Here is an 11,523-nt window from a genome sequence, read left to right as displayed (position 1 = left end):
GGGGAGCCCCTGCCTGCACCGCGAGGCTCCGTGTGCCGTGTGGGGCAGGGGAAGGAGGCATATCCGCAGGGTGCGATGGGGAGATGCGGATGCTTTTATCCCAAGCTCCGCTGCCGACCCGCTCAGCGGCCGTGGGTGCAGCGACGCTCCTCTCCGAATGCCTCTCCAGCTTTTTCGCGCCGGGAGAGAGCAGCTCTTGTCTCAGGTGGGCCCTGTGGCCAAAACTTTATTGGGAGGAGGTGGCAGCGAGTCTCACCGGGGCTCCTCACCAGAGACAGGGATGTGCCCGTGCTGGGGCGAGGAGCGGCTCTGTCCCCCCCCGGCAAAGCATCGCCTCGAAAACACCATGCGGGACTCGTGCAAAAGGGAGGGGAACCCTGGAGCGAGGCCGGGCTGTGCCGGTGCTGCTTTGCCGTCGGCTCCGGCTGGCGGGGGTGCCCAGCCCCAGCCTCCCGCTGGCCCCTGGCCAGGCTGCCTGCTCCTAACTAGCTAGTGCCCCTTTCTTGGGTCCCTGCCACCACCGCCACCGTGCCAGTCCACTCTGGGGAATTACCAGCAGATTCTTAATTAAGCGGGAGGTTCTGGCCGCCCTCTCGAAGGCAATCTCTGGGGATGTGTCCAGGGGTGAGAGAAGAGGGATCCTGATGGCTGAATCTGCTCTTGGATGTTTCCCAGTGAGGTTTAAAAATTGAAAACCCAAACAAGAAAAAAACCCAAAACTTAATTTGGGATTCTTAATGGTGATTCTGCCTGCTTGGGTGATCAGGGTTTTCTGCGAAGGTTGCGGCGGGTACCGGTCCGTTCGTGCTGCCGATGTGCCGTGGGCTCCTGAGGCTGCACGGCTCCGAGGATGGGGCTGCCGACGCGGCACCGAGAGCCAGCAATGCCGTGTGGGCTGGGAGGGCTCTGGGTGCGTTAGGGACACAGAGCGGTTTCCAGCTGGCTCCGGGGCTGTCGGAGACCAGCAGTGGGTGTTTTCTGAACGAACGGGGCTTTCCTTTGCTGCCACTTTTTCCCGTTTCACCTCGGTTTCTCCCTTCTGGAGAAGAGGTTTCTCCTGATGCACTTTGGGTTTGACCCACACAGTTATCGATGGGCACAGCGCGAGAGGGCGAGAAATCTCCATGGTACCTGGATAGTGCAGGATCCTCCACGGCACTTTGCTCTGTCTCTTTGCTTTTCCCCTCGGTGAAGTTTAACCTGTTGGTGTGTTGAGCTCTTTAAAGAGCTGGCTGAAGAAAGACCCGAGGAAAGCCTTTGATGGAGCAGGTCTTGGTGCTTCCACTGCTCGGGGGTAACGAGGGTCTGACCCAAGATGCTCGTCTGTGGTGTGGCTCCGTGATGTGGGTCCCATCGCAGCCTCCTGTTACAGTCCGGTTGCATCAGGGTGGGTGGTTTTTTTTTCCCAGTGAGCCCAACCCACGGCTGGGGAGGGTTTACTGAGAGCATCGAGAGATTTCAAGGTCTCACTTCGCCTCCCGGTCGTGCAGGAGAGCCAGCAGATCCGCACGGGGCTGCTGGACGCGTTGGCAGGTTTTCAAGGGCTGAAGGACGGACGTAGTGGGATGCTAAAATCCCGTTATTAGGGATAATAAATAGAGCACCCTTGGCGTGGAGCAGGAGGAGAGCGATGCCGGGATCCGTCCCTGGGACCCGTGGTTCCTCTCCCCTTACAGCCCTGCAGCTGTTCATCCTCCTCTCCCCACCCCCGATTTTTTTCTTTTTTTCTTTTTAAATTGAAAAAAAAAAGCTACCGGCACGTGGGCAGAAACCATCCAGATCGGCAAATATACTTTTTTTTTTTTTTTTTTTACCAGGTCGATCAGTCCACTCCGGCTCACCCCAAGGATCTGGGAGGCTCCTGCCTTCGGCATAAGGCGAGCAGCACCCGGCAGAGCTGTTCCCTTCTCCCGTGGGCTGGAGATGCCGGGGCTGGTCCGTGGCTCCTGCCTGCCCGAGGGGCGCGAGCGCCAGTCCCGGCTGGCAGCCGAGGTCGGGCGAGCGGAGGTTGCGAGAGCCCTTCAGCGGCACGGGAGGGAGGAGCTCCCGCCTTTGGCACATCATGAATAAAAAGCCGGGGAATCGCTGTCTCGCGGAGTTATTTATTTGGAGTAAAGCTCTGCTGGGCGCGGAGGTGGGAGTGGGCAGAACCGGGCTGTCGCGTTCGGTGGTGCGAAGAGTGGCATTTTGCGACGAGGATTTAAATACGGCGGGACCTGCTGCTGGCAAAGCAAATAGCGGGGTTTATTTATTCATGACTTCCTCTGTAATTCTAACCACAGCCGCTGCCGAGCGTTCGGACAGAGCCAGATTCGAGCAGGGGCTGCTCATCTGAGGGGGAGGTTTCCACCCGCCGTGGGGCAGGTCCATGTCGAGCCAGACCTCACTGAAGGGCTGATGGATGCAGCCCCGATTCCACCCTCCCCGGAGCAGGATGGGCACCGATGGAGATGGGCCAGGGGTCAAGTATTCGGAGTGCCGGCTCATCCCGGGATTTTGTGGGATCCCGCTCTGCTTTGTGTAGCTCACCCGGTTGGACTGATAAAAGCCCCATCCATCCCTCCGAGCGTGGCCTCATGGGGATTTAATATCCGTCAGCGATGGAGGCCGTTAGGAGTGGCTAATAATCCCGGTGGTGTGGTCGCGATGGGAGGAATTACCGGTTAATTAACATATTAATAAAAGCGCAGCAGCCCCGGTGAGGCGCAGAGCAGCCCCCTCGCCTTGCCCGGCTGGTGCAGATGTGGGCGGTGATCTGCCCGGGCGGGCGCTCCGGCAACAAAAGGGAGCCCATTTTTTTTTTTTTTTTTTTTTTTTTTTTAATTTTTTAAATTTTTTTTTTTTTTTTAGGGGGAGAAAATTAGATGCCACCAGCAGAATTACGGTGTGAGGACATAAATGGCTCTTTTCTCTCCATAGCACATTTGATTCTGGTCACGTATGTGCAGAACACATGCTCTGCCCGTGCAGATGCTTGTAGCTATCTGGAGAAGTTTCCGTGGCAGGGGTGGGCAGTGGGAGACCTACGGGGTTTCCTCTATCGCTTCAAATCCTTTTGACCCTCCCTGGACTGTGACATTCTTTGCATTCTGAATTTCTTAATCTCTCTCCCATTCATTTTGGGATGCGGATTAGCATGTAAACGAGAGGTCTGGTTTCTGAGCGTGCTCCCCCTCTTTGCTTCCTGCAGCCCCCCGCCACGCGCTGCAGTTTTAAGGGTTGGGTTGGTTTCTTTTTCCCCATCCACCCAGTTTGCATCTGTAGTAGCGACAAAATTTGGTGGTTTGGAGCCTTCCCGGTGGCTGAGCTGGCGGGAGCACTGAAAAGTCTTATTTTTTTTGTGGTTCATTTTGACTTTTAGAAGGGAGAGCAACCCCAAATCTGGCCATCCCATCCCTCCGGTCTGAATCCTTGGGAAATCTTTGGTGACTTTGGGAAACGTCAGTTCTGGTTTTGTTTGAAACCAACTGACCCAGCCAGCCCTTTGGGGGATTTTCATGTGTGTGGGTCTGCATCGGCAGCACGGATCAGAGGGGATGCTCGAGGCAGCTGCTTTTACCTCGCAGGATGAAGGGGCTGAGGAGGAATCCTTACCTGTGTGGCTAAATCCTACCGGTTGCTTTGGGCCGGTTCATGCTGAGATGATTTCTTCTCATTGACAAATAAGCTGAGCCACCTTCTGAAGTTGTGTAATTAGAAGATAAGGATCGGGAATCTCGTTTTCTCTCCTTTTTTGGATTATTTCACGCGTTCATAAATACTTTGAATTTGAAGCCTGGGTCTGTGATGAGCAGGTCTGAGGGTGTTTACTCGATATAGCGCTGCGAGCACCGAGCTGCCTGCCATGGTCGTGGCATTTATCTTCCCTTTCTTTAGACATCTTAAAATTCAGTGGATTTGGTTATTCCTGAGAAACAGAGGCCAACGGGGGGGACCAGCCATCCGTGGGGGGTTGGGCACTGTTCGCATATGGGTTGCACCCACAAAGCTGCATTCTTTGAAGCGTTGGGCATCTAAAGGTGTCATTGCCTTTAGGTGGGGGCTCTTGGGGTGTCCAGCAGCACATCGGGGTGCCAGCAGCTGCAGCGGCGTGGCTGCACGCCGATGTCGCCGGACAAGCCTGCGGCTGCTCTCAGCTGTCTGCGGCAGCTGCAGGGCGAGGGGCAGGCGGGGGGGGACAGCACCCCCGGGGTAAATTTGGCATCGGAATTAAATAAAGAGTTTCTATTTTGGGAAAAGTGAAGTTAGGAAGAGCCAAAAACCAGAGTGGAGAAGTAGCCTGAGACCGTCTCGGGCGGTGGAGCTGGGATGCCCGCTCCTCGATCTCCCCGGTTAAAATTCAGCCGGGTTTTTGGATGTGGCGGTGATGCTCCAGCGGGTCCTGCCGGCGGTTGGTGGCATCCCGAGGGTCGTCCCTCGGTGCAGGGAGGGTGCAGGAGGGCAGGTTACATGAACGCATGGCTCCCTTTTTGCTTTCTAATCCTTCTATTTAATCTGGCAAAAGTCTCTGCCTTTCCAGCCGTGCCCATGTTAGCGCTCCAGCCAGTGCCGAAGGGTTGGGGGGGATTTTGGCATCTTGTTCTCGGTGAAGCTCCCGGTGTAAACCCAGCACCGACCGGGCTGGGTGCAATTAGCCAAAAGCCATCAGAAACCCTGGTAGCATATGGAAATGCAAAGCTTGATTAGATACCTCAACGTGCAACAGTTCAACGCAGGACGGCCGTGTTGCAGATACGAAATCTGCTTTTTAATCACTTTTCATTTATTTCAGGAGCCGGAAAATTCAAATCCGAAACATCCCACCCCAGCTGCGATGGGAGGTAAGGGAGCAAGCGGAGAAGTGTAGATCAGATTTAAGGACTAATTCCCCCCCCAGGTTTCTGTACTTGGGATTAAAGTTGATTTGTCCTTTTCTTTGTTATTAATTGGGTCTAATTATACTAGATCCTTGCATCCACGTAGCTTATTCCTCTTCCATTACAGGAGTAAATTCAACTGGTAGAAGCAACGTAAGCTACACCAGCAAAATCTCCATTAATAACAGGGTTATATGATTTATCTATTGTATAAGGAACAAAATGGATCCTTTCTTCCCGCCGACTGCTGGGACTTTTCCCCGACTCTTCCCCCCCCCGAGCTGGCTCCAAGGCCCCTTGGTCCAGCGTCCTGGGGCAGGCAGGAGCTTCCTTCATCTAATTGCTTGTGAAATCTTAATGACTAGAAAGCTGCCTTTATTGATTGGTTGTATTTCCCTGGTCTGTCCTGACGGTCCCAGTGTGAAGTGTGGAGTTTTTTTTTTTCCCCTCCCTTTTCCAGGTTCTGGATGGTTTGCTAGCCCAGTATGGCACCGTAGAAAACTGCGAGCAAGGTAGGACTGAAAATATAAAAATACTTAAGATCTTTTCTGCCCCAGGTATTTCTGGGGGGGGCGGGGAGGAGGGCGAGGACGGACGCGCGGTTTTCCTTTGTCAGCAGAAGCCACGGCTAAAGATGTCAAGAGGTCTCAGCCTGGTTGCTGGGGCTATTTTTTTTTGTTCCCTATTGCTAAAAGACGAGTCCCGTGCGGTGGCTTTGCCAGCGCACGTGGGCGTCCCCGCATCGGGTGCCGGGTCGGCATCATTCCCACCGCAGCCGCTGGGTACCCACCAGCAGCCGCTTCGGGGGAAGGTGCAGGATGCTCTCCCGAGGCTGGCTGGGGACTATCTGTCTCCACTCGGCAGATTTTATCTCAGCCTCTAATGGCGATCAGTTGAGACAAGAGGTTTAATATTGCCCCCGGGATGTTTAATGAGAGTAGAGTTACCATAACCCTCCTAGAAATGGAAAGGAGGGCTCGGAGGAGCTCCTGGGACCGTCCCTGGGCTCTGGCGAGGGATGGCAGGATGGAATTGGCTTTGGTGGCTTTGCTGCAGAGCGCAATGGCATATCGGGATCCTTTAAATAAGGCAGGAGGGTCTGTGCCGCCCAGGATGAGTCCCAGGGTGGCCTGAGCCCTTGGACACTCTTCTCCCTTGCAGGAGAAAAATGTTTGCAAATCCCTGGGGAGCCCCAGCGGGGACCCGTCCGAAGGGGGATTTGTCTGAGCGGGGACTCTCCGCTTTTTGGGGGGGGGGGCCTTGGCGCTCGCGCCGCCTCTCTAATTTCTGCCTCTTTTGCCCGCAGTGAACACGGACAGCGAGACCGCCGTTGTCAACGTCACCTACGCCAACCGGGAGCAGACCAGGCAGTAAGTGCCCCACGTCCCCCGGGAGCTCGGGCTCTCCTCCCTGCTGTGGCTCTGGTCCCTTCCCTGCTTACAGAAAACAGGATTTCCAGTGCTGGGAGTCAGATTACCCCAGAATTCCTAAGTTTTGGCTGAAAATGCAGTGAATCTTTGAGGAAACCCCCCAGAACTGATTTCTTTTCCTTCACCTTTGGATGAAAGCCCTTCAGAGGACATCCATGTTTTTAGGCTTTTCTCTGCAGTTGAGAGAGTAAAAACATAACTCTTTGCTCAAGGAAAAGTAGAGATTTTCTTGTACTTACATGATTTCAGGAGTTAGATCTCCAGAAAAAGTAGTAATGAGATCAAATATCGTAGGAGCTGGTAGGCATCAGGCAACGCGTGTCCTCTCTGGCTGATGGCCGTGTCACTGGGGGACTTGCAGCTCTGTCCCCATCCTGCCCGGGGAAGATCAGACTTTGCACTAAATGCAAATGGAAAATTAATTGTGTTTTCACCGCTGTTTATTTCACTTTCCTTTTGCCCCGACAAAGGGCTCTGGAAAGCTGGAAAAGGGACGGGATCAGCACTTTCCTCGGAGGGCAGCCTGGAGGAGTGTGGGGATTGATTGATAGGTTTTTAACCGGAAAGGTTTCCGTCACCGAGGCGGGCATGTCTCAAATGTGGCCACCGTGGCTGCGCCACCGTCCCTGGGGACGTCTCCTGTGGTCACTCCGCCGAAGCGGCAGCTTCCAAATGGCCGCCTGGCTGATAATACTTCAGCTGTCAAACCCGTGGCCGCCGTGAATTTGCTGTGGTCGCGCGCGCGGCCGCAGCAAACCTTCGTGGGGGAACCGCGGTCTTGTTTTACTTTCTGTAATAACGCGGGGCAGGGTCTGGCCGTGGAGCCTGGCAAGGGGAACGCTCCTGGTTTGTCCTCCTCTCCCTTGTCCATCCACGCCAGCCCTGCGCTTTGCACCCCATAAAGTGAAATGTTTTGGGTTTCTTTCACCGGGAAGCACCCAGCAAAAGAGTTTTGCTCTCAGATCGGCAGCCCTTCTCCCCTGCTTTTTCCTCCTCTGGGGATGTGTGTGCTTCATCAAGCATCTTTCTCTGGTCCCTTCACATCCTGCAGGGACGGGGCTGCTAGCAGGGAAGGTCTCTGTTCAGCCAGTTTTAGGGTTTTTTGGGTGGTTTGGTTTTTTTGGGGTTTTTTTTTTTGCAAGGGTTGAGTCACTGACCACTTTCTGGAGAGCTGCAGTTTTGGTTTTCTCCGTAGAAAGCCAGGGAGGTTTGAAGGAGCTGCGGAGAGCAGTGGCCAAAGCTGTCGCTTTGCTCTTGCTGCCAGCCCCATCTATCGACAGCTTTCAGCTCTTGCAGCCCCTGAAGTCCCGCCGGGAGACGGGTTTGAAATATCAGCCAAAAATCGTAAGGCGGAGGAGACATGGGAATCACTCCCTGCACGATCCTGTCCTGCACCCATCGCTCCATCCCCTCCCCCGGGTGCTCGGAGAGGTTCCCCTTAAAATATTTTGGCTCATCCAGTCTGGGTGGAAAGTCCTGCCAGGTCCCCACGGCATCGGTGACGTCTCCTTTCCCCCCCCTCCCGGTGCTTCCTCGCTGGGCGTTACGCCAGGGAGGGCTTGGCCCGTTTTGGGTCGAGCTGATGCGCTGCCGCTTGGCGTGGGAGTGTGCCAGGAGGGACCCCCACCCCAACCCCTTCTCCCTTTCCAGAGCCATCATGAAGCTGAATGGGCACCAGCTGGAGAACCACGCGCTGAAGGTCTCCTACATCCCCGACGAGCAGTCCATGCAAGGGCCGGAGAACGGGCGGCGGGGCGGCTTTGGGGCGCGCGGTGCTCCCAGGCAGGGCTCCCCCGTCACCGCGGGGGGCCAGGGCTAAAGCAGCAGCCAGTGGATATCCCCCTCCGCCTCCTGGTGCCCACCCAGTACGTGGGTGCCATCATCGGCAAGGAAGGGGCCACCATCAGGAACATCACCAAGCAGACGCAGTCCAAGTGAGTCCGTTCTCCCACGAGCCGGTTTGCACCTTGTTGAGCCGAGTGGTCTGCCGTGATATACGAGGCTGGATTTTTTTCGGAGAATGGGCTATTTGAAGCCCCTCCGGCTCTCCCGCCGTGCAGGGCCGTGTGTCCCAGAGCCACCTTCCCATGCCCTTCCCCAGCCAGGCTTTCTGGCTGCACTTCCCCACGCGTCTCCCTTTGCCGGGGCCGCCCTGGCTGGGACAGGACCCAGGCAGGCTTGCGGGGAGGTCGCTGCTTCAGCCGGTCTCATTTAGCACGAGCTTGTTGAACTTCACCCGCCTGCTCTTGCATTTGGCTCCCGAGCTTATGTTGGCTACGGCTCTTGTCCCCCAAGGAAGGCTTTATCTAAGACGTGAAGTGATGGACAGCCCATCCCGTCCCCCAGGCACGTGCTTGTTCCACCACTTAATCACTCCTGTTGCTTAAAATAAATAGATGCTGATGCCTTATTTGGATTTCTGTGATTTGAGCTTCTAGCTGCTGCGTCCATGTCGAGTATCGAGCCCAGAATTAACTCCTCTTGCCTTCCCTGGGTGCATATAACCTTACAGTCGCGTGCGAGCTCCAGGCGGTTCATGGGGAGCGGCCCTGGTCCCGCCGGGAAGCTGCAGAGCCGCTTCCCCTGCCCCAGCACCCATCCCGTGCTTGCAGGATTGACGTGCACCGGAAAGAAAATGCGGGAGCCGCAGAAAAAGCCATCAGCATCCACTCCACCCCCGAGGGCTGCTCCGCCGCCTGCAAGATGATTTTGGAGATCATGCAGAAGGAGGCGAAAGACACCAAGACGTAAGGTTTTCCCCTGCCTTTCTGCGCACGCTTATCCCATCCGTGGCTCTTCACTGGGCCGTGGTACCATCCTAACGCCCGGAGCCGTGTGACGCTCCTATGTGTGCAGGAGCTTTGGTTTGGGGGGACCCAGGGACTCCAGTCAAGGGGACTTGAGCTTCCCCCATCCCTCTGTACCAAATCCGTCCTCTTCTGGCTGCAGTAATCCTTCATGTTAGTTTTTTCCCCTATTCCTCTCTCAAGAGCTGATGAAGTGCCTCTGAAAATCTTGGCCCATAACAACTTTGTGGGGCGCCTGATCGGCAAAGAAGGGCGAAACTTGAAGAAAGTGGAGCAGGACACGGAGACAAAAATCACCATCTCGTCGTAAGGCTTCTTGCTCCCTTTGGAGAAACCAGGGCAGACCTTCCTCAGGCCGGGGTGGATGGGGGAGGATGAGGAGGAGACGGGTGATGTGATGAGCGGGCAGAGACGCCTGCCCGTCAGCTGAGAAACCGGCCTGTGGGTGCTTTACTCCCCAAAGCTCTCTTGAAAAATCTTGGCTTTATAATTTTCTGTGTTCTCCTCCCCATCCCTTTGGTGTCCGCTCTCCATCCCTTCAGGGCAGCAGAGCTCAGGACTGGCTGGTTTGATGGCCAGGGCTGGGGTTTTACTCTTAAACCATGTTTTTGGGTGAAGGCAGAGTGGACTACCCAGTGCCCACCATGATACCGGTCCCTGCTCTGACTGGGACCGGGCGGTCCCAGTACACGGTGGCAGTGGCACCCTGTGTCCCTGGCACCCCAATAGCACCCATCAGAAGGACGGGAGGACCCGGCATGGCACTGGTCGGGCAGGGCAGGGTCTCGGCGCTGACACTGGCTTTCCCATCAGCTTGCAGGACCTGACTCTGTACAACCCCGAAAGGACCATCACGGTGAAGGGCTCCATCGAGAACTGCTGCAAAGCGGAGCAGGAGATCATGAAGAAAGTGAGGGAAGCCTACGAGAACGACGTGGCCGCCATGAGCGTGAGTGGGGTTCAGTCCTGCCCTGCATCTTGACTGATGGGAGCTCTCTGGGAGGATGCCCCGATAAAAGCAATGAGCATTTCTCTCCTGTCGCCCTCAGTTGCAATCTCACCTCATCCCTGGCCTTAACCTGGCTGCGGTTGGCCTCTTCCCTGCCTCCTCCAACGCAGTACCTCCTCCGCCGAGCAGCGTCTCCGGGGCCGCGCCGTACAGCTCCTTCATGGTAAGTGAACACCCAGCAGCTCAAACTGCTCCAGCTTCCAGCTCGGGGATCTCCCCTGCGTTGGAGAAGACCCTTGCAATGGTCAGGGTTATGCCTTCAGCATCCTGTGCTGTCAGCAGCCAGGTCAGGTCCAGCGTGGGTGCAGGATCTGGCGTTTTAAACTATTGCAAATGCAATGGAGACGGTGCTCAGACCCCATGGTCTGCACCCTTTGGAGAGGTGTGGGCATCACCTGGGGGGGGGAGCTTGGAGCCCTGATCCCCATGGTGGCACCGTACCCTGAACGGTGGCACTGTACCCGCAGCCTCCGGAGCAGGAGACCGTGCACGTCTTCATCCCCGCGCAGGCGGTCGGCGCCATCATCGGCAAGAAGGGCCAGCACATCAAGCAGCTCTCCCGGTTCGCAAGTGCCTCTATCAAGGTAGGATTGCCCCATGGGGACCCCCCCTCTGCTGGCACCCACTGAACGGGTGCTGTTCTGTCTGGGAAAACCACCTGAAAAGCCCAGGTGGTCGGGCTGGGGGCCCAATCCTGCGGCGCAGGGGAGGGAGGGCACGGCCTCCACCCTGCCCGTGCCGCTCCCCGCTGCAGCTGCGCTCTCTCTCTCCCCCCTCCAGATTTCCCCTCCGGAAACGCCGGACTCCAAAGTGCGCATGGTCGTCATCACGGGCCCTCCAGAAGCTCAGTTCAAGGTTCCCCCTGCACTGCCATCACCGGGGGGAATTTGGGGTGTCCCTCTCCGCCGCCCCGCGGAGCCAGGAAGGGAGGAGCAGGGCGGTGCCCCCAATTTTGAGCCCCCCCCCTCCCAGTCTGCGGCTGGGTAAACCCAGCATCAGCTCTCCCAGGGGCTGAGGTGGTTTGAAACGCCAAGGAACCGGGATTTCATGGGGTGCTGTCCCATCCCGGGTCCCGGGGGTGGAGACCCACTGAGCCGGTGGGGACATGCGGGGGTAGGACATCTTGGGTGACGCCTGACTGCGTGCTCCCTCCCCTCCGCAGGCGCAAGGCAGGATTTACGGGAAGCTGAAGGAGGAGAACTTCTTTGGACCGAAGGAAGAAGTGAAGCTGGAGACGCACATCCGGGTCCCCGCCTCGGCCGCGGGCAGGGTCATCGGCAAAGGGGGCAAAACCGTAAGCAGAAGCGATGCTTGGACGGGGATGGGGAGCACCCTGGGAGGGGGACATCCCTGGGAGGGTGGCTGCTTCATGCCAGTGCCTGGGGACAGCCCCAGGGACAGGCTTCCCGGTGGCCTGGCCG

The 11,523-nt window shown here is 56.7% G+C and overlaps 1 protein-coding gene across 1 annotated transcript in view; it reads left to right on the top strand.

Annotated features, from left to right (window-relative positions):
• The window catches only part of IGF2BP1 (insulin-like growth factor 2 mRNA binding protein 1), a 42,482-nt gene that overhangs the window by 30,241 nt on the left and 718 nt on the right, over window positions 1-11,523 (top strand). Inside the window, 12 exon segments of the mRNA XM_009330152.1 lie at window positions 4,772-4,820; window positions 5,317-5,368; window positions 6,163-6,226; window positions 7,937-8,102; window positions 8,105-8,220; window positions 8,899-9,033; window positions 9,277-9,399; window positions 9,907-10,042; window positions 10,143-10,265; window positions 10,570-10,686; window positions 10,883-10,957; window positions 11,265-11,396. Of these exon segments, the coding sequence (XP_009328427.1) occupies window positions 4,772-4,820; window positions 5,317-5,368; window positions 6,163-6,226; window positions 7,937-8,102; window positions 8,105-8,220; window positions 8,899-9,033; window positions 9,277-9,399; window positions 9,907-10,042; window positions 10,143-10,265; window positions 10,570-10,686; window positions 10,883-10,957; window positions 11,265-11,396 (1,288 nt within the window).

This window comes from Pygoscelis adeliae, unplaced genomic scaffold (genome assembly GCF_000699105.1).
Source record: "Pygoscelis adeliae isolate BGI_AS28 unplaced genomic scaffold, ASM69910v1 Scaffold338, whole genome shotgun sequence".
Lineage (NCBI taxonomy): Eukaryota > Metazoa > Chordata > Aves > Sphenisciformes > Spheniscidae > Pygoscelis > Pygoscelis adeliae.
This window is presented reverse-complemented; position numbering and strand designations above follow the sequence as displayed.